Source organism: Nelusetta ayraudi, unplaced genomic scaffold (genome assembly GCF_046127955.1).
Source record: "Nelusetta ayraudi isolate G7.1 ecotype Tasmania unplaced genomic scaffold, CSIRO-AGI_Nayr_v1 ptg000108l, whole genome shotgun sequence".
Classification (NCBI taxonomy): domain Eukaryota; kingdom Metazoa; phylum Chordata; class Actinopteri; order Tetraodontiformes; family Monacanthidae; genus Nelusetta; species Nelusetta ayraudi.
The window spans coordinates 151,010-177,585 of NW_027466158.1; the positions used below are offsets into that span (position 1 = coordinate 151,010).

The 26,576-nt window shown below is 46.2% G+C and overlaps 2 protein-coding genes, 1 long non-coding RNA gene and 1 gene segment (V, D, J or C); all 4 read right to left on the reverse strand.

Annotated features, from left to right (window-relative positions):
* LOC142903197 (Ig heavy chain C region-like) overlaps positions 1 to 18,863 on the reverse strand; it is a 58,475-nt gene extending 39,612 nt beyond the window's left edge. The window contains 4 exon segments of the C gene segment in view: positions 5,773 to 6,126; positions 6,277 to 6,630; positions 17,612 to 17,677; positions 18,560 to 18,863. Of these exon segments, the coding sequence occupies positions 5,773 to 6,126; positions 6,277 to 6,630; positions 17,612 to 17,677; positions 18,560 to 18,848 (1,063 nt within the window).
* Positions 8,313 to 9,946, reverse strand: LOC142903204 (uncharacterized). Its single transcript, XR_012929209.1, has 2 exons — positions 9,568 to 9,946; positions 8,313 to 9,003 (listed from the first exon to the last, which is right to left on the reverse strand). It is a non-coding gene; the product is annotated as an uncharacterized LOC142903204 (long non-coding RNA).
* LOC142903199 (M1-specific T cell receptor beta chain) lies at positions 14,517 to 17,052 on the reverse strand. The gene is made up of 5 exons (XM_076048714.1): positions 16,899 to 17,052; positions 15,161 to 15,487; positions 15,053 to 15,076; positions 14,828 to 14,934; positions 14,517 to 14,742 (listed from the first exon to the last, which is right to left on the reverse strand). The coding sequence occupies exons 1-5, from the start codon at positions 16,999 to 17,001 to the stop codon at positions 14,716 to 14,718; spliced, it is 588 nt and encodes a 195-aa protein (XP_075904829.1). The 5' UTR covers positions 17,002 to 17,052; the 3' UTR covers positions 14,517 to 14,715.
* Positions 18,864 to 21,458: 2,595 nt separating the features above from the next.
* LOC142903201 (T cell receptor alpha variable 14/delta variable 4) lies at positions 21,459 to 22,372 on the reverse strand. Its single transcript, XM_076048715.1, has 2 exons — positions 22,196 to 22,372; positions 21,459 to 22,017 (listed from the first exon to the last, which is right to left on the reverse strand). Exons 1-2 carry the CDS (start codon positions 22,236 to 22,238, stop codon positions 21,716 to 21,718), a joined length of 345 nt encoding a protein of 114 aa, XP_075904830.1. The 5' UTR covers positions 22,239 to 22,372; the 3' UTR covers positions 21,459 to 21,715.
* Positions 22,373 to 26,576: the final 4,204 nt, after the last annotated feature.

Sequence of the window (26,576 nt, forward strand, 5' to 3'; positions counted from 1 at the left end):
TTTCTATTTCATCTGCTCTCCAAGTATCTGCTTCAGTATAAACCATAGGTAGTTCATTTTTTTCCCCCAATAAGTACAAATTTAATGTCCTCAGCATTGACATTTAGTTATTTGTACTCAACCAATTTTTGAAGGAATTCAAATTGTCTTATTTTTAAATAAAAAATATGAGTTTAAATTATTTGGGTGGATACCGGAGGAGCAGTAAGATCAGTGGATCTTCAGGAACGTTTTTGCTGAAGCATTCAGCTGTGTGCAGCACTGTGCTCTACTGGCTGCGCAGAAATACACTGAACTGTCCTCGTGGTGACTCTGCAGGATTTTAAGAGTCGACTGTTTTCCCCCATCACCGCTCAGATCCAGCTTCCCCTTAAACCCATCTTCAACCACCGCAGAGGTGAAGCGAACGTAGCCGAGCAGGACCATGTCGTGTTTCCCAGGCGACTGTCTGTACCACTGGATCATATCAAAGTTTGGGTCTGAATGTTGGCAGTTGAGTTGGATTTCTTCATTGTGAGGTTTGATCAGAGCGCTGGGAGTCTGGCGGACTCCGAAGGACCCTGAAAGACATTGGACATCATCAGCCTCAGTGATGGAATGAGGTTGAAGTCGGTGTTGAAATGATTACCTGCCAGCCAGAAGGACAGGAGAGCTGCTAAATGTATGAAGGGTCCGGTCATGATGAAGTGCAGAGGGTGGAAGGTGAACAAGACGGTTGACATACATGTGAAGAGCTGGGGCACCGTGAGGGGGAAAGGGGCGGAGTCAACACAATGAGCCGTGGGGCGTCGTCGTCATCCACAGAGAGCCTGCCACAGGGTTTTATGTTCACCCTGTCAGCTGCTTGCACAGCAGTGAGAGCGCTGACGGCACAGTAGTAAACTCCACGGTCGCTAGGCCTCGCGTCTCTCACGGTGAACGCCCCTCTCCGCACCTCATCCTTCGTAGCTGCAGGTACCAGCTCGTCTCCAGGTAGTGGCCGCCCAGATCCTGACTGCAGTCCATCTGAGCTGGCTGACCGGCCTCCACCAGTACCGCCCAGGTCTGCTGGACCGGGTTGCTCTCAGCGCTCCCTGCCTCCAACCAGCAGCAGTAAACAGCACACTGGCCTCGCCACAGACATGACGACGAATCCCTTGAGGGTCAGGGGTCACAGACGTTTGTCCACTGACGGAGCAACTTGCATGATTCGTCCCAAGAAAAGACGGTCGATCAGCGGAACACAGCCCTGTCACATGACCTCTGAGAGGTGTGTTTTCAGAATGACATGATGTCACGTGGAAGTGGAAGGAATGTGTGGTTACCAAGCCTAACTATTAACCTGGTAATGGAGTTATTCAGTGTGCGGTTAGTGTGAGCAGCTGCCTGCTGTTGGCTGCCGAGTCAAACCCGTGCGGTCTGACTGGGAGCTGTCATTGCTCCACGAGGACCCCTACAGGATGCGTGGGTTTGTGTTCAGTCTTTGCAAGGCCCTGCAGCACTGTGTTTACTGACGGCACAGAAATACACTCCCTGATCCTGCAGCTCGACACGGCTGACGGTGAACGACCCGTTGTAAGCATCGGGTTTGGTGGCTGAGAACTTGCTGGTGTCGAATGAGCCAAAGTCGTGGTTCTTTCTCTCTCGTGCTGTGAAGACGACCAGCCTCATGGTTCCCCCTGGCAGCTGTCGGAACCAGTACATCTGAGAGTAGTCCGCTGTCTTTGTGTGACTGCATTCCATTGTAGCATCCTCCCCTTCAGGTTTCCACAGGCTGGACGTTTGGGTGACATCATCAGCGGCAGTCAGACCTGCTAGAAGAACAGATTGGTCTCGTTTCTGTAAAGGTCAAAGAGTAACGCAGGGTTGCAGTGTTTGAGGCTGCTTCTACCTTTAATCCAGAGAAGAAGAATTAGTGCCACATTTTTCATGACGACGGCCATGTTGTGTCAATCCCAAGGCTGCAGTTAGTCAACTTAAACAATGGGAGGAGTTGGAGGTCAAAGTATCAGTGGTGGGCGTGAGGTTCCCTCCTCTTATTGTGTCTGCCACGAGGTTCCTCTGCAGCAGAGGAAATGGAATGTTTAGATAACGATGAACTGAGGTTTTTGCTCAGCACTCTCATGCGACTGTCACTGTGTTCACTCACGGCACAGAAATACACTCCCTGGTCCTGTGGCTCCACTTTCTCCACAGTCAACGTCCCACTGAGGGCGTTGGTCTTGGTGGGCGAGAATCGTTTCCCCTTGAACTCTGGCTCAAATTGTGGTTTGGACTTGGCTACAGTGAGCACCATCTGTTTCATGCCTTCTCCCGGCAGCTGTCGGAACCAGTACATCTGGTTGTAGGTGTCACCCTTTGTGTGTCTGCAGTCCATTGTGGCGTTTTCCCCTGCAGTTGTCCAAAGTGTGGACTTCTGGATGACGTCGTCCCCGGCCATCAGACCTGTGAGGAGAGCAGACCATTCAGCTGTGCTAACTGGAGAGATGATACAGTCGGGAAGGATTGGGACTGGTTGTACCTTCGATCCTGAGCAGAAGAATCAAAGTAACGTGTTTTATGAAATCCATGTTGTCTTCACTCTGAGACCTTCGCTCATGTGTTGTCTGTCAGAGACGATGGAAGTGTTGCAGGTGGGAGGGACCCTGGTTTGTGGATCAATATTCATATTGTCAACGTGTTGATGTTCTGCTCATCACTTTTGTTGAATAAGGTCTCCTCCTGCTGGTGTAAGATAAAAACTGAGGCCTCTGAAGGAGATTATGTCTGGTGTTTGGAGCCGCAGCGTTAGCTGTGTGTGTGTGTGTGTGTGTGTGTGTGTGTGTGTGTGTGTGTGTGTGTGTGTGTGTGTGTGTGTGTGTGTGTGTGTGTGTGTCAAGTCCATTTATAGCTCTTATCATGATTGGTTTGTAGTGGTACTGGTTTTACTGCTACTTGACTACACAACAGTTGACGGCAAATTCATAGGGTATTGAACATTAATATAACCCTCACTAGAGATTTTTCATCATGCCTTGACAGTTTTAGACCCCTCAATTCAATTCAACTTCTTGACATGCAGAAAAGGACACATTGATGACTTCCTCATCTCTTTTAGAACACTACTCTGTCTCTGTAAAATGAAGTCAACATTCTGCGGTTCATTCAGGAAATTAGACAACATGGAAAATAAATTGATTCAAGGCCATGTTTTGAAAATGTAACCCACAAAAGGTGTCCACAGGATTCTCAACTCCCCTGCCACAATCAAAATATGGTCCGTTTTCCTTCTACACAACTGCCCCCTACTCTACTGCTCATTAATAATCACAGTAATAACATCCACCCATCCACCCATCCATCCATCCATCCATTTCCAATACATTATTTCTTAACTCAGGGTCACGGGGTTCTGCTGGAGCCTATCCCAGGTGTCATAGGCCAAGGAGAGGCAGGGAGACACCTTGGAGTGAGGCAGCAGTACCAACCACTGCGTCACCTTGTGGCCAATATGACATTATGATGTTATTTGCTTTGCAATGTGCTTTTATTCCCGCTAGATGGTAGCAAATTGCAGCCATTGATGCTCCTGGCAGTGAGCTGTTTGGTCTAATCTAGTTCATGATGCCAGTCTTCCTTGCTCGTCTGCGATGTGCAATGTGTTGCAAGTTTATCCTGCAGATGGCGCCCTGCCCACCGAAACGTTCTGCACTTGGCAGGAGGCACAGCTGAGATGTCAGTGGAAAGTTTCAGTCTGGTCACAAGACACGCGTGCCCAGGCTCAACAGTATGATAGTGTGGATCCAGGAGAGTCGGGCAGTGATGAGCTGCTGGTCCCCTCACTGTGTTTCCCTGGGAGCGTCTGACATTCTAGTCTGTCCTGTCTGTTACATTGAATCCTGCTTTTTCACAGAGTTGCAGACACTTATAGTGGAGGTTGTTTTCAATAGGACTGTCAGCAGGTTAGACAGTTGAAGTGCTTCTGCATATACATGGCAAAGTGTCTGGTTACTAACAGTATCAGCACCATGCCTTTGGTGATTCCATGAGACACAGAAGAGACCTGAACTCTGGTTTTAGCAGTAGAAGCAGCAGCTCGTCTCTGCAGGATGAGGTTTTGTGGCTCAGATGTTGAGATGCTGCGTATACTTTGTGGTTGCACATCTGCTGCTTCCTGTTTGCTTGACGCTGACTCTCACAAACATGTTTTTGACATTGTTCAATGTTTTCTAAAAACGACAAAACAAATGTGTTGCAAGGTTCCTGAACGAGTGATCCAATGATGAGATCCCTTTTACATGTCTTAACTGTCCACCTCCTCACTCTAGTTGCTGAATTATGATGATTTGACGCATGCAGTAAAGAGATGCTCATTGCAGTATCAGGTGGGAGGAATCGTGGTGAAAACAAGCTTCAACCTTTGTGGTTCCTTGCCAAGGCCTCCAGTGGAAAATAGCTGTTAAAAATAACACAAGTGACAATCCAGGAGGTGAAAAAGTGACTCACGATATTACGGGACTCAAGAAGAGTGGGTAGAAATAATGAACTGTTGTGTCTTCAGTTGAGAAGGTGCCTTTTTGTTTATTCTGCTCCAACAAACGGCCTAAAGGCTTTGTGAGAAGTAATAAAAGTCCAGTAGAGTATTGGCTTTGGCTGGAGGTTGTCAACAGAGGGCTAATATGCGACGTTTTTGGAGGTTCTCTGTGTTTTGTTTTGTTTTTTTGCATTTTGTTTTTACGATTAATGACATTAGAAGATGGGGGGGGGGGGGTGATTATTTCAATTTACTCCTGACAATGACACTGTCAACAAAGAGCTCTCATTGTTTCCACATGCTGATTAGTTTTAATGCGGTTTGTCTGTTTGACACAGGACTTGAACCTAATGTGATGGGTAAACAATGTTTAAAGAGCTGCAGTAACTCATAATGCAGCTTCAGTTGTGTGTGTGTGTGTGTGTGTGTGTGTGTGTGTGTGTGTGTGTGTGTGTGTGTGTGTGTGTGTGTGTGTGTGTGTGTGTGTGTGCGTGCTGTGGAGCAGCAGGTGCAATGCGAGGAGCGTAGCTGTGGTAACAAACAAGACAGCAGCTTCATCGTTTCTCAGCAGAGAAACAAGGCCGCGTGACCACAACCTGTACCTCTGCAGCGTTCTGGTCCCAGTTTCACACTTGATGAACTCGCACACTCTTGAATCAATAAGGTACCAGGGTGAAGATACACACAGCGACTTTATTAGGAAATTAAAACAAAAAAACTGTGCTCTTAAAAAACACTTATGCAAACACGAAGAAGTAGAAGAAGAAGAAGAAGAAGAAGAAGAAGAAGTGGTGAATGTGAGGGTTTCCAGATTTGAACAGACTTCATTTCCCAGCAGCCCCTCTGCTTGTCTCTCTCAGGGGCTCAGCTTCCGCGCTGACCTCTGAAAGCATGAAGACACATGGTGTTTTTCGGAGGAGAGGGGAAGAGACAGAGGTCAAAGGTCAAAGGTGGCACTGTGCTAGGAACCAACCTGAAGCCTGTACAGCAGAAATGCCACAAAGGCGCAGTAGACGCAGCTCTTGGCGATGAAGACGATGTAGGAGAGTTTAGCCAACAGGCTGATCTTCAAGTATTTCTCTACGGGGGTTTCAAGCAGACGGTTGGAAATCTGAAGCTTCTCATGGTGATTATATCACACCTGAAATCTAAGACACTCTTACCTCTGGTCAGACCCATGTCCATTACTGGAGCTGAGAGGCAGGAGGAACACAAACACATGGTTATTTCACAGCAAGTCGACAGGTTGGACATCTTCTCATCCCCCCCAGTGGACTCACCTGGTTCACCATTGACCGTAGCTGTTGTAATTATGTCACCGGTCCCATCGAAGATCTTGACGATGCATGTGAACTGGGTGTCAGGATTGAACCAGGTGTCGGCAGAGACCCTCAACCTGCTGCTGATCTTGTAGTATTGCTCCCCCCGAGGCCGCAGTGGAGCGGTGTCTGTCGCCACGCAATCTGTGACCTCCTCCCCGTTCTGCTGCCAGGACACGGAGACGTGGTCCGGGTAAACGACTGAGGCCACACACACAAGCGTCTTGAGTCTCCCGTTGTCCGTCCTGCTTCTGCATTCCTCCTCTGAAGGTGCTCTAAGATTCACCGTCGGTGGTGCTACTTGGCAAGTTTCCTCTGCAGAGAAATGGAAAAAAAAACAAACCCTCTTTACCTCTGGTGAAACTTTACTTTGCTGGAGCTGAGAGGCAGACTGAACTCCAACACATGGTTATTCCCCAGCCAGCCATCAGGTTGGACATCTTCTCCACCCCAAAGTCGACTCACCTGGTTCACCATTGACTGTATAAGGTCTAATTAAATCACCGGTCCCATCAAATAACTTGACGATGCATGTGAACTGGGTGTCAGGATTGAACCAGGTGTCAGCGGAGACGCTCAGCCTGCTGCACATCTTGTAGTATTCCTCCCCCTCAGGCCTTACAGTAGCAGTGTCCATTGCCAAGCGATCCTTGACCTCCTTGCCGTTCTGCTCCCAGGACACGGAGGCGTGGTCCGGGTAGAAGCCAGAGGCCACGCACACCAGCGTCTTCTTACTGCTTTTGTCGTTCTGGTTTCTGCATTGCTCCTTTGAAGGTTTAATAATCTGCACCGTCGGTGGTATCACTTGGCGATTTTCTTCTGCAGAGACAAACATTCAAGTCGGTGTGAAAGCTGTGCAGTAGTTCCAGTCTGGTAGTGGTGCAGGATGTGGGAGGGTTACAGAAACCTTAGGGAACTTTCAGAGTTCACGCAATTTCAGGTCACCATGGCGGTTTGTGTCAAAAGTCTCTTAGGAAGTCTTACTGAGAACCGTCAGCCTGGTTCCTTCTCTGAAGACGGGAGGATAAGAAGTCCGGCTGGCGTGTGGAAAACTCACTAATCTACCGACCGGCTGCTTCACACTCGACGGGGTTGGAAAGCACAAAGCACCGCAGAATAATCAGCTTGTGTGCGACAGTTTAGAGTCGTGTCAGCAGCCCAAATATTCTCTGTTTTTCAGTTTTCCTCAAGTTCTAGGTAAAGATGCGCAGACGTGTCAAATACTTGAAGGATTTTCTCAGCCAGCAGTGAGTCTGGTCCCACTGCCAAAGTAAGCAGGATGATAATTGTTCACACTGATACGAGACTGCAGAAAAAAGCTGCTAGCAGCGTTTCTTCTGCACTCATTCACTCTAATTGAACTTGCATTCTTTCCTCACACAGTTTAACCACTTTAACAGCTCTTAATGTTTATGTGGTCGTGTTATGGTACAGTAGAAACACACACACACAGAAAGCCTGCAGTGTCCCACAGTCAAAGTAAACCCCACCAGCACCCAAACTGAGACGTTCCGTTTGGAATTTGCGGGTTTAATTCATTTCAATTTTTTTTTTTTTCTTTCGATTTACAACAAATGTAACTTTAAAACTGCTAAGAAGACTTTCTGCCTCTTCTCAGGTGAACTGACCTTTGTTTTCCAACATGCTGCATCACTTTTGCCTTTTAATCTTGACCATCATTTTAAAACAGCAGCGTTGTAGTGTTGTTGAGGGAGGAACGATTCAGAGGAGATTTTGGTGCTTTACTCACTGAGAACAGCCAGTTTGGTTCCTGAGCCAAAGTGAGCTTAGTAATGGGCACAAAGTGTGAGCATGGTGACAAATAGACAAATAGTTTGACCCACACTTTTTTTTTGTTTATTACACACATCCAAACGCATGACATTTTCTTGAACTACACGGCCTAATGCACCTTGTTCAATGCTTCTTTTGATGCCGACTCACCTAAAACCATCATTTTGATTCCTTGGCCAAAGTAAACTGTTTTTCTGCTAAAACCAAGAAGTTAAAATTCTGACTCACCCAGAACAGTGAGTTTTGTCCCTTTTCCAAAGTAGGCTTTGTTAAGATTATCACAGTGCAGAAACACAGCATCAAACTAAAACCTTTCCCCCCTGGTCAATGCAAAAAGGTTGTCATATCTTTGTAGAACATGAATGGGCATATTTACCTAGAACTGTCAGCTTGGTTCCTTGGCTGAAGTGAGTAGGCTCAGTGTTGGTCACAGTGTTTCCCCTCAGCTCATTATTGCAGCTTGTTCAGACTGATGGATCCTCCTCCTTTACAACAACAACCAAACTAAATGAATGTTTTTTTCTGCTTAACCAAATAGTTAAAAGTCAGACTCACCAAAGACAGTGGGTTTGGTTCCTTTTCTCAAGTAGGCTTCAGTTCCAATGAACCCTTAATGCCCTTAATGTCTCCTCCACCAAAAAGTCTCCAGACTTTCTATAATCTGCACATTTAGACACGCCTCACAAGAGTTTGAAGAGTAATTCTGCATGTTTTCCAGCATATGCTGTGAATATAAATGCACTTCTCTAAGGTCAGAGTGTCCTGATGCCTCACACACCTTCACCTGGGTGATGTTTCCTGCTAAACTGGAGTGGCAGGCAGCGTGCAGCATCCTCCACACTGAGTTCTGATGCTGGGAGGTTTTTGTACGGCGGCTCTATGGGATTGTATCACCGTGGCTCCCTGTCCCCACGGTGAAAATGCACCACACAAAAACCTGCCGTGTGTTTGGCTGCCTGCTCAGCCCTCCCTCCACATCTCAGCCTCCATCTCTGTGGGAGCAGCTGCAGCAGTCGGCCGCCTGCTGCTATTTCTGTGCGACGGCGGCTGAGAAAAGAAGCCAGAGTGCAGGGAGGGGAAAGGAAGTTCAACTGGCCTGTTTGAGTTTGCTTTGGCTTGTTTGGGGAAGTGACATCACAACTGGTCACACCTCTCCCTCTTCCCAGCCTGTCTCTCCTGGCAACAGGAGCTCATCAGCTGATCAGTAGGTGATACAACTCCTATTTCAGATGGATCGGCCGACGACCAAATGGAAATCAAATCAAATAGCTTTATTGTGTGAGTGTATTGTGACCTCAAGCAACTTTCTTTTTAAGGCTATTTGCACATTACAACTGCTGTGTCATGTTAAAAAAATTTGTTAGCTAGCACCGCTAACTCCATGTTCTTTTTGTTTCGCTTTGTGAGCGATTTTAACGCACTCGTGTCAACACCTGTTGAATTAAGCTGCTACTGTGTAGTGCTTTGATTGGACGAGAGTTGTGCGGATATTCTTGGCTAAAAATAAAAGATGGATTGTTTCATTGTCTTGATTTTCACAGCGAGGACAGTGACTTGAAACAAGTCAACAGCATTAAACAAAGAATTTTAAGGCCGCCTAAAATGTTTTGAAACACAAAAAAGTTAAACAAGAAGAAGAGAAGAAGCGCCGCTGGAAACGCGGCCAGAGCTAGCCATGGAGCGATCTGGTGTCGATTACTAATCCTGCTCAGAAAGCCCCACCCACAGCCTTCTGGGTGCGTATTGCAACTAGGAAACTGCAGGTAACTGCAAAAGGAAAAGGCAAAGGCAAAAAACTTTTGTCATTGTTATTTCCATTAGTCTTTTACAATGACGAAACAGAAAAGGCAAAGACAAAATGTACCTTTTTTATATTTGTATTCATTCATTCATTTTTCATTTTGACATTCCTGTGATTCTATAATTCACAAGGAACTTTCATTTTATGTTCTTCATGCTGACATTGCTGCTCCTCCATGGTGGGTTCAGACACACTTGGAGAAGGCGGGTCAGAGAGTCAGCAGCTTCTCTTGATTTGGTTTGAGTCTGAGACTGTTGTTGAGAGCTCCATAAAGTCTGTTGTCAATTGCATGATGCTGCTATTACAAGTCAGGGTGGGGTCGATCCAATCCAGTGTTTGCGTTGGATTCTGATACCGACATAATTCACGGGTTGGAAATTTGTGATCAACGATCAACTCATGTAAAAATCAACAATAATGATGATAATATTAAAGTAGACAGAGCTCTGATGTCAGAGACGTTTCTCAGCCTATTCTTCCTCCACACTTTAATCATTGGTGCCGTCAGGCTCTAAAGGAGATGTGGGTTTTAGGTGAAGGGAAGACATTAAACCACATCACTGTGCTTCTGCAGCGCAGAAATACACAGCTGAGTGTGACGGATCAGCTCTGGGAATTATCAGCGCTCCTGTTTGCATGTTTTGCCTGGTGATCTCAAAGCGATCCCTAAACTGACTCGCGTACTCAGGGTTGCTGCCATAATCGCTGTATCCAATCCAGATGATCGAGCCCTTGTTCTTCTGCTGGTACCACAGCATGTAATCCATGCTGCTGTCATCGTGTTTGCACCTGATTTCTACCCTTGTTGCTGCGTTGACTATTCTTGGGACAGACAGCTCAAATCTCACAGTCAGCGCCTCATCTGTCAGGAAAAAAAAAGGAAATTCCATTAAAATTCAGCTGAATTAAAATGACAAATGTACAATTCAGTTGATTTAGAAATTCAACACAACAATGAAATGAGTGTTTCCAATGTTTATGGACGTTACATGGCAGTAAGATGAGGAGAAGTCCAGTCAGAGACGGAGGCATGTTGGAGCCGCTGTGGCTGAAAGTGATGAAGCTTCTTCTGCTCATTCTCATGTCCCAGTAACAGGAAGAGATCAGGGCTTTTAGTGAGGGAGGAGCCTGAAGCCACATATAAGTCACATCTTCTCTCATCAGCTTGAAATGGTCTTTGAACTGCTTCTCATAGGTCGGGGAACTCTCACCATATGTGTATCCAATGAGGTCCAGAGACCGGCCGTCCACTTTCTGCTGGTAGCAGAGCATCACCTGACAGGTTGTTGTCATCATGACTGCAGGATAGGCAGACTTTGGTGTTCTCTCCTACTATCTGTGGAGGAGAGTCCTTGAAGGTCGCTGTGCTCACCAGGAGGAGGGACAACCAGATTGTTGATGCAAAGAGAGAGAAAAAGAACCAGGAAAATATTTTTTGCTGCTGCTTTAAGTTGAGACGGTGTTTGAGCTCACTTAATAAAAAAGAGATGAGAAGTAAGTTAAAGTTTAACAACCAGGGATTGTCGCATCCCAAAGGATGTGAATTGTCAAATCACCCCCCCCCCCCCAGGGGGCAGTGGGCAGCAGCGGTGAAACGCTGTCTTACCTGGTCTCTGCCTCCCCCTGTTGGTGGAATGTCAGTCCTCAAGATGGTTGTGCAAGTTTTTGATTTTCTAATTATGACATTTTTAAATCATAATATTCAGAGACAAAATGAAAGTAAATTCTTTATCTTTTCCAATGTTGCGTTTTAATGTAAATTATCATAAGTAAGGAACACATCTGCTTCTGGATTTATTTTCTGGGCTTCCAGGTTCCACTGTAGGAGAGTCATGATACATATGAGCGCAGGGTGAGTGCAGGTACCACAGAATGGTGTCATAGCCTGGGATGATATGTGTGAAGCTCAGCTGGACCTCTCGGTTTGGTTTCACTATCTGGTCAGTGGGAGTCTGGAGAACCCGTCGATCTTTGCTAAGGTAGGAACTCCTGGAAGGAATTAGAAGGCGACATTAAGTTGCTAGATTAGTGTGATAGTGGTGGAGTGTCTGTCTTCGCATGTGAAGTTGCTTGTTTAGATTAAATGACTGGGGGAAACATTCAAAAGACTTTAACAGTCAGGATGGAGATGGAGATGAAGAAGAAGAAGTGGAGATGATGATGAGGGCAATGATATGATGTGATGTTCATTGACCCAGCTGCAGTTGTTGCTGCTTTGGCTGAAAAAGCAGCAACAAAGGCCAACGCATCACATTGGCCTTGGTCAACCTTAACATGTGAAGCTCAACATTTCAGTAGACAGTGAGGGAAGTTCTTTGAATGTGATGAGGAACAGAAACATCAGCATCGTGTGGGGACCATAGGTGGAGTTCCAAGTCTAATGTGAATAATGGTAAATGATGAAGATAGTATGATGTGGTCAGGAGGTGTGGCTTCATGTTGGTTCCTCTGCCCTTTTCTCAGAGTGTTTCTGGTGCTCCAGCCCCACCTTCTGGTAAGAGTTAAAAGTCACTTCCTGATTCCGCTGCCCAATCAGTTTTTGTTCAGCCGCTCTGCGTCTCGCATCGCTGTGTTTGCCCGTTGGCTCCCTTGTTGTCAGGTTTCCCACCATAAAATGTGTAGACGACCATGCTCATGCTTTCCCCCGATGCCAAAACCAGTACATCTGGTTGTAACTAACGTCTCCACTGTGGCTGCAGTTCATCTCTGCAGGGCTTTGACATTGGCGTCAAATAAAATCAACGTTTTGTGGGAGGTGGGAGAGATAAACTTGAACCTTATTTCCTGGTTTGCTTGTCACTTTTGTTGAAGAAGGTCTCCTCCTGTAAAATCAGCCATAATAATGTTGTAGTAATTAGAAACGTCCACTAGGTGGCAGAGTGAGCACAAGCAAGTTTTACATATGCACCTGAAGAACAAGAGTTACCTGAAGTGTGTGTCCTGTTACCCACAAGTGGTGTTCAGTAAAACTGACCAAACTGGGACTCCCTGACTCCGCCTGGGTTACTACAAATAATACATAATAGTTTATTATTATTGGTATTATTATTATTATTATTATTATTATTATTATTATTATTATTATTATTATTATTATTATTATTATTGTCATTATTATATGTTGTTGTTGGCCATTTGTTTTACAATGTGATTTCTCGCCACAAGATGGCAGCAAATCTGAAACGCCTCTGACACCGAGCAATGAGTTTGTCTGATCCAGTTCATGTCGCTCGTCATATGTGCCACGTGTTGCAGGTCCACCCTGCAGATGGCACCAGGCTCACTTACACTTGGCGGCAGGCGGTGCTGACGTGTCAGTGGAAAGTTTCAGTCCAGTCACAGGACACCAAACGTGTCTGGGCTCAACAGTACCATTGTGTGGCTCCAGACTGAGGAGAGCTGCTGACTCTCTCGTGCCGCCAACTTTGTGTCCCGTCATTTTTCTCCCTTACAGAAATTGATGTTCTGATCCGATGTTCTGGTTGTCTGTGGGACAACATTTCTATTGTATTTTATTTTCTCTCTGAGAGCAGAGAGAGCAAATAGTTGAAGTGCTTCCGCACTGATCCAAAGTCTCTCATTTCTAACAGTATACAGACCATAATATACAATATAAATAAACACATCATTTTCTATACTTCCTTCTTGGAAGTGATCCTGAGCTCAGGGTCACGGGGTTCTGCTGGAGCCTCTCCCAGCTGTCTCAGGGTGAAGGCAGGGTGACACCCTGGACCAGTGGCCAGGTCATCACAGGGCCACAGAGAGACACACAACCAGTCACACTCACATGCACACCTGCGGACAATTTAGAATGTTCAGTTGACCTCACATGCATGTTTTTTGGAGTGTGGGAGGAAGCCGGAGAACCCGGAGAGAACCCACGCAGACCCACGCAGACACACATGCAAACTCTGCACAGAACGGTCCCAGGCCCGGGAATCGAACCCACGACCTTCTTGCTGTGAGGCGGCAGCGCTCACCACTGCGCCACACATGAATACGGGCTTCACTGTCTGTCAGTGTCATTTCAGCTGAAATAAAATGCTGTTTTTGTCACAGGTTTTGAAATATCCTTGAATGTAAAAAAAAAATAATAATAATTTCTTATGAACTCTCACGATGTGTCTTTGAACCCTCTTGATTCTCAGCTCTGCTGACGATATTGCGTTGTTCTAAAGTTGGAGCGTGCGGGTCTCGGCGTTTATCGAGCCGTTCAGTGCTTATTTGGCTCTCTGACATCGTTTCCTGTTTACATGCGAGGTGGAAAGGTGTTTTTGTGCAGTTTGATTCCCACTGGTACGATTAAAGTTTGATGCACTTGAACGATCTGGTGCAAATACTCTTTTGCAAATAGCAAAAAAAAAAAACAAAAACAACAACAACAGATGTTAAGCGGAAGTGTTGCAGTTCATCTTGAAGCATATAGCTCGCCTTCACATCTGTTTGTATAAAGAGATGTGCGGTGTTGTGTGTTTGTGTGGTGTGTGTATGTGTGTGTGTGTGTGTGTGTGTGTGTGTGTGTGTGTGTCATGCAGAGGCGCAGGTGTGAAGTGAGCATTGCGGTGAAGAGGAAGGCTGCACCTTCGTCATTTCTCAGCACGGAACAAACGTTTGGTTACCACATCCTCCCTTCTGCTGCTGCCGAGCTTCAGCAACACAGCAGCAGCTTTGACCTTCTTCTGTTTTCGGATTGTACTGACTTCCTGTTTTCAGACCAAACGCGTCCTACATTTGGATCCTGTTTGGGGCTTATCGACCCAGTGCTTGTTTCATAACCATCGTTTCTGCCAAGTGGGCGAATAGCAACAACGTCTGTGTTTATATCGATGTATATTTCTATCTATTTGCCTCGTCTCTCTCTGCACCACTCTGTCAGCTTCAATCATTCATCCTTATTATGAAATCATTATCAAGTTAATTGGTCGTTTCATTGTGTAAATAATATTATGTTGTCAGATAAAATCGAACTGTCAGTCTTCAACAGAGGGCGTTCAGAGTCGGATGTTTTTAGTGTTCAGTAAAAACTGCAAACTCTTCTCTCAGTAAAGAGGCTGCTGTGCTGTTAAAACTGTTCCCCAAAAATAAAAATAAAAATCATGAGAAAAGGGACTTTGTTTTGCACTTTTATTTAGCAGGAAATTAGTAGAAAATAGGCATAAGCAGATTCTTTTTTTTTTTTTGGTTTTTCTTTGCCCTAAAGTTGTTTGCTTTGAACGCAGCCTCCGTTGTCTCTAATCTTCCGACGCGACTTCAAATGCCTCCATGTACAGGAAGTCATGCGACGCCTCGGTGGAAGAGCTGTCCAGGCCTCAGCTGCTGCGTTTCCCCGTCGACTTCTGCAACACACACGGAAAAGAGAAAATGTCACGGCGATCTGGGAACGCAGCGGGGGGGGGGGGAAGCCTGAGCCATTCCACCGACCTGGTGCTTCCACAGCAGAATGGCCACAAAGCCTCCGTAGACGCAGCTCTTGACGATGAAGACCACGTAGGAGGCTTTGGCCGTCTGCGCCACCGTCATATATTTGTCTGCAGAGAATTCATTTGCCGGAGTTGTCTGAAGAGGCAGTGATGCGTGTCTATGGAGTTTGTATTTCCGCTAGAGTTGGTGCGCAATCAAGATGCACGTCAGCTCAAACATATTTACCTCTCCTGGATCCCTGGGCTGTACCTAGTGGCAGAGTGAAAGGAGACCGGGGGGTCAGATCAGGACCGACAAACGCCACCTTCTCAGATGTGAGGCTCATAGACGTACCCTGGATGCCGAAAGCCTCAGCGTGACGTTCAATGTATTTTGCTCCATTGTAGAATCGCACGATGCAGGTGAATCTCCTTCCTGCCATGAACCAGGACCTTTCAGGAACCCTCAGCCTGCTGCTGATTCTGTAGTACCGTCCGGCCCGCTCGGCTCTGCTGTCCGTCGCAACGCCGACCGTTTGCTCCCTCCCGTCAACCTGCCAGGACACTGAGACGTGGTCTGGGTAGAAGTCTGTGGCCACGCACACCAGAGTCTTCTTCCCGCACTCATTGTTTGAAGGTCCGAGAACTTTCACACTGGGTGCTGTGATGTTGTACCCAGTTTCTGCAAGGACACACAGCAGCGCATTGAATCATTTCTGTCTTTTGACATGGCGGTGATCATGAAAGACCTCCGCACCCACAATTAAAACAGCCTTTTCATGCCCAGAGGATTATCTTGTTAGGAACCTTACCGAGAAGCGTGAGTTTGGGTCTTTCTCCAAAAACTTAGCAGGAAAGGTTTCTGGGCAGACAGCGGACTGCCACGCAAAAAAAAAAAAACACCATCTTTTCTTTTTTCCGTCTACCAGTTGGGTTTTGTCTGCTTTGAATGCGTATGTCTAATTAAATTCAGTATTGAGTTGTTTGTTTTTTTTTCAGCAGTTGAGGACAAAAATAGGACATTTTAAACCGCTATTTTTGACTCTGCAAAACATGCGAAACCATCATAAACAATCTGAATTTCTCACCCTCACACTCTCACACTAATACTCACCTGCAAAAAAAAAAAAAAAAAAAAAAGTGGTTCAGCTCCAACGGCTCTCAAGCTGTTTTATCGGATTAACCAACATTTCAGAAAATCAGCTGGCTCAGCTGCCTCGTTCTTCCCAAAAAAAGTCACTAAAATAAAATTGTTTGCATTGAATTTTAGCGTAGGTCATAAAAATTGTGCTTGACCTCGAACGGCTGTCAAGCTGTTCTATCAAATGAACCAACATTTTTAGAAAATCAACTGCCTCTGTCCTCCAAAAACTCCTTAATCAATAAAATACGATTGTTTCCATTGAATTACAGGCAGGTAGGTCATAAATGAAAACTTTGACTTGTTGTTTGTGGTAATTTGTCACATTTTAGCTCAACTCAATTTACTTTTCAGTGGCAGTAAAAACATCAACTTTAGTCCTGGGTCCAAAATGAGTTTGGCATCGTCTCTACTGAGCACTCAGTGTGACTAATAATCTGGGCATAGAGCCATTTTTTTTTTCATATTCCTGCGGTTTATAACCGAGGAACGCTGAAATTCACACTGCTGTCACTTGATCTTAATTTTGCTGTCGCTCCCTGATCTTTTTTTTTTCTCTCTTTCAAGGTTCATTCCAATTTTCTGCAATTTTGAACCAATGTCCACTTGATTTGTCTGAAAGGATTTTAAAATTGCTCACAGTCTTCAGAAACAAATCGCAAGGTCCTCAAACGCTCAATATTTTCCTAACATTTTCTTACCTATAACAGTCAGTTTAGTCCCAGGTCCAAACAAAGCCGGCTCGTATGTACACAGCCACTCTGCACTGTAACAAAAACTCCTCTCACAGCCTCCCTGCTGTCCCAGCTAATGCTGTGCGGCTAATTCCTGCAGCTTCCCTTTTGTCTAAGCAGCAACAACCATTGACTTTTAAAAAAAAAAAATAAATAAATAAATGCTCTTCTCCCATTTGTATGGAGACTCTTACGAAGAAATAGAAGCTCTCACTCACCGAGAACAGTCAGTTTTGTTCCCTGGCCAAAGTAGGCTTCGTAATTGGCACAGAGTGTGAGCTTTGTTTGAAAAGCACCGAGCTGAACCTGAGCTACATGCATGAAACGGTCCGCAAAATCTATGACCACGAAAGCCCCCTCAGACTTTGTTGTTGTTGTTGTTGTTGTTGTCTGTCATTACTCACTTAAAACAGTGAATCTGGTGCCTTTTCTAAACTGGGCTTTGTTAAAGCCGTCCCAGTGCAGAAACACTGAGCATCAGAAGTCTTCTGTCCAGCCACAGAATGACTGCCGGAGTTCTCCATGAGAGCAAAGACTGAACACTGCCCAGCGCAAAACGTACAAAGAAGGAGAAAGGTGAATTGTTTACCTAAAACTGTCAGTTTGGTTCCACGGCCAAAGTGGGCAGGAAGAAGGCTGTTCACAGTGCTTCTGCCTCAGTTCAATAATGTACCGGTTGCATGAAAACACATTGATTCTGCCGCCTTGGTGGCAACATCTCTGCATTAGCTGACCGTGATGTGTGGATTCAAACTCACCAGTAACGGTCAGTTTAGTGCCTTTTCCAAAGTAGGCCTCGTATTGGTTGTCACGGTGCCGAAACACTGGTCGTCAAACTCAAAGCTAAACTATCAGAACTAATCTAAGAGGGAGTAAACAAAAAAAGCATCTACCAGTTTTACAGAAAACACAAGTAAACTGAAGTGTTTACCCAGAACTGTCAGTTTGGTTCCTTGGCCGAAGTAAGCAGGATCAGTGTAGGTCACAGTGTCTTCACCTCAGCTCATTATTGCAGCTTGTTCAGACTGACGGAGTTCCTCCATTACAACAACAGCTGAACTATCTAAATGTTTTTCTGCTACACCAAAGAATTAAAATAAGACTCACCCAGAACAGTGAGTTTGGTTAAGGTGAAGGTTGGTTATAGGTTAGGGTTAAGGTTGTCCCGGTGCAGAAACGCTGAGCATCAAACTAAAACTTCTCCCAATTGGTCAACTCAAAAAGGTTTGAATAGTTTTTATGGCTCGTAAATTTACATTCTGTATTTACCCAGAACTGTCAGCTTGGTTCCATGGCCGAAGTAAGCAGGCTGATTGTTGGTCACAGTGTTTTCACTTCAGCTCATTATTGCAGCTTGTTCAGACTGATGGATCCTCCTCACTTTGAACTACGACTAAACTATTTGAATGTTTTCCTGCTAAACCAAAGAGTTAAAAGTCAGACTCACCCAGAACAGTGAGTTTGGTTCCTTTTCCAAAGTAGGCTTCAGCTCCAGTGTCACACTGAATGTCTCCTCTACCTAAAAGTCTCCAGAGTTTCTATAACCTGCATATTGAGATGGTATAATAATCCAGAGGATGGAGGAAGGAAGAGTTCAACCATGTCCAAAGTCCTGATTGCTTTTAGTCAAATCGCTTCTCACGTGAGTTTCAAGACATTGAGAGTAATTCTGCATGTTTTCCAGCATATGCTGTGAATATAAATGCACTTCTCTAAGGTCAGAGTGTCCTGACGCCTCACACACCTTCACCTGGGTGATGTTTCCTGCTAAACTGGAGTGGCAGGCAGCGTGCAGCATCCTCCACACTGAGTTCTGATGCTGGGAGGTTTTTGTACGGCGGCTCTATGGGATTGTATCACCGTGGCTCCCTGTCCCCACGGTGAAAATGCACCACACAAAAACCTGCTGTGTGTTTGGCTGCCTGCTCAGCCCTCCCTCCACATCTCAGCCTCCATCTCTGTGGGAGCAGCTGCAGCAGTCGGCCGCCTGCTGCTATTTCTGTGCGACGGCGGCTGAGAAAAGAAGCCAGAGTGCAGGGAGGGGAAAGGAAGTTCAACTGGCCTGTTTGAGTTTGCTTTGGCTTGTTTGGGGAAGTGACATCACAACTGGTCACACCTCTCCCTCTCTTTCTCTCTCCACCATGTTGTCTGCCAAAAGAGACAAACATTCTGCAGCAGTGGCAAATGCAGAAAATACACCTTCTTGTGAAATGCTGTTGTCGACTGTTGAGCCCCATCACTGCTTTTAATTATATCGTTTATGTAGAGAAAAGATTAAATGGACGCTTCTCTATCGACTGATTTATATTAACTTGTACTTTTTGTGAAAATCTTTTTCCAAACATTCATTGTCTAAAAAGGCAAAACTCCTCGCACATCTATTGACGCGGCTGGTGCGTCGGAAGGTGACGATAAAGTCCAAACTGACAAAAAAGAATTCCCGCACACGTGGCCAACTTGCAAACTTTTTAATGCAACTTTCGGTCGTAGACCTTTCTCAGGCAAAACAGATTTGCTTGAGACACGTTGCATTAAAAAGTTTGCAAGTTGGCCACGTGTGCGGGAATTCTTTTTTGTCAAACATTCAATGTTTAAAGTCTCATAAACCTCTTGAAACTTGCCATACGTATATACAAACCTCTACCTTTTTATTATTTAAATTCTTTAGAGTTCTCCTTTTCCTCCATGTTCCCTGCAGGGGTCAGTGTTCCCTAACATTTTGATTGACTTTGATATTGCCTCTGTCTGCAAGCGTAATTAAACAATGCTCACGCAGCAGACACAGACTTGTGCACACAGCGGAGTGCCTTCCGAGGAGCCAGCAGAAGGCAGCGACGTGTAGATGGTTCTGCGAGCAGCTGCCGGCTTATCTGCACCCATCAGCTTCGTGGTGTCGGAGCTTCTTCGCGTCTTCGCCTGACGTCTAAATTTTTATTGTCACCATAAACTCGCTTCAGGTCTGGCGTGAACGACACCATCGTTCCGCGGCTATTCGCAAAACAAGTTTACAGCCAGAAGTGTCCAACAACAAAGAACACTGGCCACCGCCGGACTCCTGAATTCTGTCGCACTCCATCTATGCCATCTCAGCGCGATGATGTCAGCAGACACGCAGCGGTGAAAGCGGAGGGGGTGCAGCTCGCCGGCCGGGTTATGGCTAGATGGTATCAAAGATTCGTAAGTAAGTGACGTAGTTCTTAGAAAGTCTCGGAAAATCCCGTTGAAGACGAAGCTAACGTCAAAGAGGGTGGCTAACATTGATAGAGATAGGCAATGATTTTACCCTATGTAACATCCATAGCCTCCAAAACTGTATTCTTGACTGGTACCTTAACTTGAATACTGATCCAAACTGTGACTTGGACTCCAATCCTAAATCTAAACGCCACCCGAGTCCTGATCCTAAACCTAACCGTTGCCCGAGTCCTGATCCTAAACCTAACCGTTACCCGAGTACTGATCCTAAACGTAACCGTTGACTCGAACCCGAATCCTAAACCTAACCACCACCCGAGTCCTGATCCTAAACCTAACCATTGATTAATTGATTTTATTTGATTCATGCTCGCAGTGAAGCCTGGGCTACTCGGACCCTCCATCTCTCCCGATGAGAGTTGGAAAGAATCTACGAGACTTCATTAGAATCTTTGTCACTTCCATCCAAATCTTTGATACCATCTAGCCATCACCTGCAGGCGGGGGGTGACACCCCGCTGGTTTTGCTCCGTAGAGAAGGGACTAAATGCCGATCGCTTGCACGACGTCCCTCGTTCAAAAAACACAGTGACAACGCCCTAATTTTAGTAGAGAAGAGGCTTATCTATAGGCTTCGTTGGGTTTTTGGAGTTAATGTTGCATTTAAGCTCATAAGAGCTGCTTTTTTGTCCAACAAGATCTTTCGAACATGATTTTGGCCTGAGGAGCATCATCTGCAAACTTGACTCTGCCCGTCTGTTTGTCTTGACTTTCACACACGTTGAGAGTTTAGTTTCAATATGATTCTATATTTGCACAGTTGTGGCGCTTCACGATGATAGCAATAATGATAACGAGCTGCAGCTGCTTCTTGCCGTTGTGTTGTTATTTGAATGAGGGCGCGGACGCTGTGCTTCACTGTGTCTTGCAGCGCAGTAGTAGCGACTGCTGTCGTTGACTAGTGGCTCAGTGATGCCGAGGGAAAAGAGGTTTTTGGGGGCTTGGATGGAGACCTGGAAGCGGCCCCGGCTCCTATCGTACTCTTTAGCGAGGAACTCAGGCGGAGCTCCGGCCTGGTCCTGTCGGTACCACAGCATCGTGTAGCTGCTCATGCTGAAGCCCGCAGCCATGCTGCAATCCAGCGTCACCGGCGCTCCCGAGGGAACAATCACATCACCAGACTGGAGAACCACCACCGCCAGACCTGCAGCGCATGGAGACAAACACTGTCCAGTTGAACGTGTGGCGCGATCGGGGATCGTCCGTCGGTTTTTGCGACAACGCACTGATTCAACCTGTTGGTGCCAGAAGAAACACGAGAAGAACTGCAGCCATCACGTCAGTATGGAGGTTCTCTGCTGTGTCTGCAGAGTCGGACTGATTCAATATGTTCAGCACTCACACACAATGTGACCCCCCCCACACACACACACACACACCCCCTCCATCACATGACACTGATGAACCAATAAAACCCGAGAGAGGAGGGCAACAAGAGGCAAACTGAATTTAAAAAAAATAGTTTCCTCAATAATTCAATCACAAGGAATATTAATGACTCTTCCCCTCAAAAACGTATCTTCATTGAAAGTTAAATCTTCAGATGGTCTCATGTGTAGGACCAACTTTTCAACTCTTGTTTTGAAAGCGTGCTAAGTATACATTTTTATTTCTTCAACTATTCATGGTTCAGGGCTCATTTTGGCTTTTGTAGTCTGATTATTTTCTGCTCTGGGTCTAAAACCTTCTTGAGAAATATTTATTTGTATTTCTAAAGTTCTGGTTGGCTGTTTTAGAGAGCAGAAGTGTTGTTTTCGTGTGAGGCAGACATCCAACCGCATCACTGTGCTCTGGCAGCGCAGAAGTACACAGCTGAGTCTGACACCATGGCATTGTGAAGAACCAGGGACCCCGTCTGTTGATCTTTTCTCGTCACCTCAAACCGACCCTCGAACTCTGTCGCCATGCTCAGGCTGCCGCCGTAGCTGCTGGCCATGAAACTCATTCGACCGCTGCTGGTCTGCTGGTACCACAGCATCAAGTTCATGTCCTTGTCGTCGTGGCCGCAGCTGAAGTTCACCCTGGACTCTGTGGGAACTATTTTTGGAGGAGACTGCTGAATCGTCACACTCTTGGCCCCATCTGCAGGGAAAAGACAAACATTTTGAATGAGGTTCATGGAGGGAATGTGATGAACTGCACAAACGTCCGTCATGTCCGTCTCCATTTGGCTTGGATTGACCAAATTGGTTTCCAATAAATAACGCGTACGACGAGATTTCAACAACACCACCCTTAGAAGCAGTTTTTCTTTCATTACATGGCAGCAAAGTGAGAAGGAGTGCGACAGTGACCGGATTCATCCTTCAGGTGTGCCGAGCCTACTGCGAGTCTCCTTCTGCAAACGTGACTGTTCGGAAGAACAGGAAGCGATGAGGGGTTTTTAGCGAGGGAGTGGCATTAAACCACATCACTGTGTGCTGGCAGCGCAGAAGTAAACTGCCGAGTGCGACAGCTCCGCTCTGAGGATTTGCAGGCTCCCCGCCACGGCACTCTCTCGGCTTATGGTGACCTGGTCTTTGAATGGCATGTAGGTCGGGCTCTTCTCGTATCCGTATGCAATCAGGTCCAGAGACTGCTTGTCCTCCCTCTGCTGGTACCAGAGCATGACAATCAGGGACTGGTCGTCGTGGCGGCAGTCGATCTGGACTGGGCTGCCGCCCTCAACCACCATGGGGGGAGACTGCTGAAACACAACGGCACCAGCCCGAACTGTGGAGGGAGATTTAAAGGAAGCAGTCAACCACACACCCGGCGAAGGAGTCACAGCTGTGTCTGTGTCCGAAGTTAAACTGACAATGTGACTTTAGAATTTCAGTGGGTGATTAATTGCGGGATGGTAGTTTGAGTCCTTACATGAGAGGCAGCTGAGCAGAAAGCAAAGCGTGCGTGTGGCTGAAGTCATCGTAATGATCTGTGTAGAGACAGTTCCCCCACCCCTCAATAAATAGATTCCCATTGGAAAGGGGAGGGGCCAGCACAATGTCGGATGACAAGAGCATTGTATGCCAAGGATCTGCCTCCACCTGTCGGCTGCAGTTACATTGCGGTTGATGTGAGCTTGATCTGTTGTGGCTGTGTTTTGATGGCTGGCAGCGGTCAGGTTGTCAGACCTCGTCCAAATTAGCGGTCGACAGGTAGAAGTTCTGGTGTCTCCTCTGGACCTGAGGCAGTCCGGGACCAGCGAAACCTTAAAGTTCATTAACTGGAGGCTCGGTTCTTCTAGGTGCCTGCACCAGTACGGGTACCAGTAAGCGCTGTCGTTCTGGTAGCAGTGGATTTCATTGTCAGTGTTGGCAAGACTTGATGATGTACTGAGGCCAGTGGCTGACCTGTACAAGTAAAAGACAAGTACAAATCTTAGAAGGCGGAAAGGGCGGGAGTGGTCGCAGTCTAACAGAAAGTCACCACCACCGGATCCCCGTTTAGCCTGACTGCTCGCACGTGACTTTGGCGCGGCGGCATTCAGATTTCCAGTGGGGCTGTTTAGGCTCCATGCCGCCTGCTTTTTGTGAACATGCCAAAAAGCAGTTAGAATGCTGTGTCTAGCAGACGTTGCCGGGCCAGGCTGATGAACTTCTTGATTTGGTTTCACTATCAGGTCAGTGGGATCCTGGAGAACCTGTTGGTCTTTACTGAGGTGAACTCCTGGGAGGAATTGAAGACCAACAAAAACATCAGCCAGAGCGTTCAGTGGATGTCATTGTTGAATCTTTCTGACTGTGTTACCTTGGAACCAGGAGACAGTGATGAAGCAAACGATGAGACCAGGTGGTGTCATGTTGAGTGGAATGAAGCAGCGGCAGTTTGAGCTGGTTTATAATGAGGGGAGGAGACAGGAAGTGATGTCAGCAAAACTGAGTAATATTTAACTGAATAATGAAGTCAAGTTGTGGTTCTTGTTGATGGTGAAGTTGCTTTATTGAATGTGAACGTGACAATGTGTCACATGGTTTCAGTGGTTTCCTGTCTCTGGCTGCTGGATTATTATGGAGGTTTCATGTCTGACAGAGTGACTGTCTTCACTACTGTGGAGACTGGCAGCTCCAAAATATTCTCCACTGTCTTCAGGCTGTCTTGGGTTCAGGATGCTCAGATTAACTGACTTGCTTCCATCTCCAGTCAGTTTAAAGCGACCCTTAAAGGCAGGTATCATGATGAGAGATGTGCGATACAAAGAACCAATGAGCTTGAGGGCAGAGTCTCCAGGTGAGCGCTGGTACCACAGAATGGTGTTGTAGCTCGGGATTTTATGTTCTAGTCTCAGCTGGACTTCTTGGTTTGATTTCACTATCAGGTCAGTGGGATCCTGGAGAACCTGTTGGTCTTTACTGAGGTGAACTCCTGTGAAGAAATTGAAAACCAACAAAAACATCAGCAAGAGCGATCCGTGGATGTCATCGTTGAATCTTTCTGACTGTGTTACCTTGGAACCAGGAGACCGTGATGAAGCAAACGATGAGACCAGGTGGTGTCATGTTGAGTGGAATGAAGCAGCGGCAGTTTGAGCTGGTTTATAATGAGGGGAGGAGACAGGAAGTGATGTTGTGGGGTGTTGGTTCTTGAAGGTTTAATAGTGAAAAAACAAGCAATCATGTAAATGGATTCCCCGTTGTTTGGCCAGAGGAGCAATGTAAAAAAAAAAAACAGTAATATTTAACTGAATAATGAAGTCAAGTTGTGGGTCTTGTTGATTGTGAAGTTGCTTTGTTGAATGTGAACGTGACAGTGTGTCACATGGTTTCAGTGGTTTCCTGATTATTATGGAGGTTTCATGTCTGACAGAGTGACTGTCTTCACTACTGTGGTAACTGGCAGCTCCAAAATATTGTCCACTGTCTTCAGGCTGTCTTGGGTTCAGGATGCTCAGATTAACTGACTTGCTTCCATCTCCAGTCAGTTTAAAGCGACCCTCAAAAGCAGGTTCCATCTTGACAGTGTCATAAAGCATATAACCAATGAGCTTGAGGGCAGAGTCTCCAGGTGAGCGCTGGTACCACAGAATGGTGTCGTAGCTCTGGATTTTATGTTCTAGTCTCAGCTGGACGTCTTGGTTTGATTTCACTATCAGGTCAGTGGGATCCTGGAGAACCTGTTGGTCTTTGCTGAGGTGAACTCCTGTGAAGAGGCCATTTGAAAGTGAGAAGCGTCGCGGCTGCCTCCTCTGAAGTGCAGAAGTTTGAAGTGACTGCGTTACCTTGAAACCAGAGGACGGTGACGACGGTGGTGATGAGTGCAGGTGGTGCCATGTTGAGTGCAGTGAACTGTGTGCTGCGCGGTGGTATGACAGGGAGAGACAGGAAGTGACGTTAGCAAATGGGACTGTTGCCAAGTTCATGAATATAAATGCCTCAGTTTTATTGCAGTTTGTGATGCTGGAGTTTTTGGTCACCATTAAAGGCCCAGTGTAAATGATTAAAAGGACGCTACTGACATTAAAATGGCAAAAGAAAAAGTGCACATGTTTGTTCTGAGTAAGACAAACTAAAAAATAGAAATTGTTGTTTTTTAATTTGCTACTTAAAAAAAAAAAAGATTTAGAGTTTATTTCCTGCTTTGATGAAACACATAGTGGAAGGAGTCTGTATTGCTGATGGCTATTTAACTCTGTCAAGGAAGCAAAGATGGTGCTAATGCTAATGCTATCCTACATGGCCCATTTGTCAAATAAAAAGACCCAGGAAGGACAGATCGCTGTTGTGAGACTGATGGATGGATGGATGGATGAAATTTGCGTTTGCCTGGATTTCCATTCAAGAAGCAGGAGGATATGTCGGCAGCCTGATATCAGACTGGAGCAGCAGCAGCAGGTGTCTGGGAGGTTGGCCTCTGAGGAGGATTGAAGTTTTTGTAACGTTCAGAGGTTATTTCAGGTGCCGTGCACTGCTGGCTGCACACAGATACTCCCCACGCTGCTCCCCTCCTGAGACCAGGACCGTTAGCCGTCCCTCCTTTCTTTTATCTCCACTCAGATCCCCTGACAGAGTAAAGTTCTCGCTGTACGAGGGCTCCATTTTCACCGTGAAGTAGTTTAGATAGCCGATGAGTTTGAGTGCCGTGGTTCCAGGAGGCCGCTGGTACCACAGCATCAACCTGTAGTCGGTCCTGTCGTGGCTGCACAGGATCTCAGCCTCGTCCCCGGGATTTGCGATGCGGTCAAATGGAAACTGATGGACCTCCAGGCTCAAGCTGCCGCCTGGACAGACAGAGCAGACAAATAAGAAAATCATTGCATTTAAAGACACTGTTTAATGTTCTCGCAGTCGTGTGACCCGTTTGGTGTAAAATAAAAATGAGAAAAATACCTGAAAGGATGCAAAAAAAGAGAAAACGGATCATGACATCCAAGCCTGGTGCTACAAAGGATTATGGGTATGAATGGCTGAGCGAGAGCCACTTGTCGAGAAGATAAATGTGGCGGAAATGCAGTGGGAGGCGCCAGTTGAGGTTGAAGCCACGAAGCCATGAAGTCATGGTAACAATCTCATGATGAGAGACACATCAGATCCTTACGTCCCAGCTACACCTCCTCACCACCCCACCGATAGATGCAGCTGGGGAGTTTTGGAGCGAGGACGAGCAGTCAGTCGTGTGGTAGCTGGCTGCACAGTAGTACACGGCGCTGTGGTCTGGAGCCCTCA

What these genes read in the sequence shown, in the direction of transcription:
- LOC142903199 (XM_076048714.1), bottom strand. Translation starts at nt 17,001, where the DNA reads ATGCATGTAGCTCAGGTTCAGCTCGGTGCTTTTCAAACAAAGCTCACA. An exon ending in AACAAAACTGACTGTTCTCG is followed by an intron (nt 15,488 to 16,898) that starts GTGAGTGAGAGC and finishes GTGTCCTTGCAG; the next exon opens with AAACTGGGTACAACATCACA. An exon ending in TGAGGCTTTCGGCATCCAGG is followed by an intron (nt 15,077 to 15,160) that starts GTACGTCTATGA and finishes CTCTGCCACTAG; the next exon opens with GTACAGCCCAGGGATCCAGG.
- LOC142903201 (XM_076048715.1), bottom strand. Translation starts at nt 22,238, where the DNA reads ATGAATCCGGTCACTGTCGCACTCCTTCTCACTTTGCTGCCAT. An exon ending in CCTTCTCACTTTGCTGCCAT is followed by an intron (nt 22,018 to 22,195) that starts GTAATGAAAGAA and finishes TTTTCCCTGCAG; the next exon opens with ATGGGGCCAAGAGTGTGACG.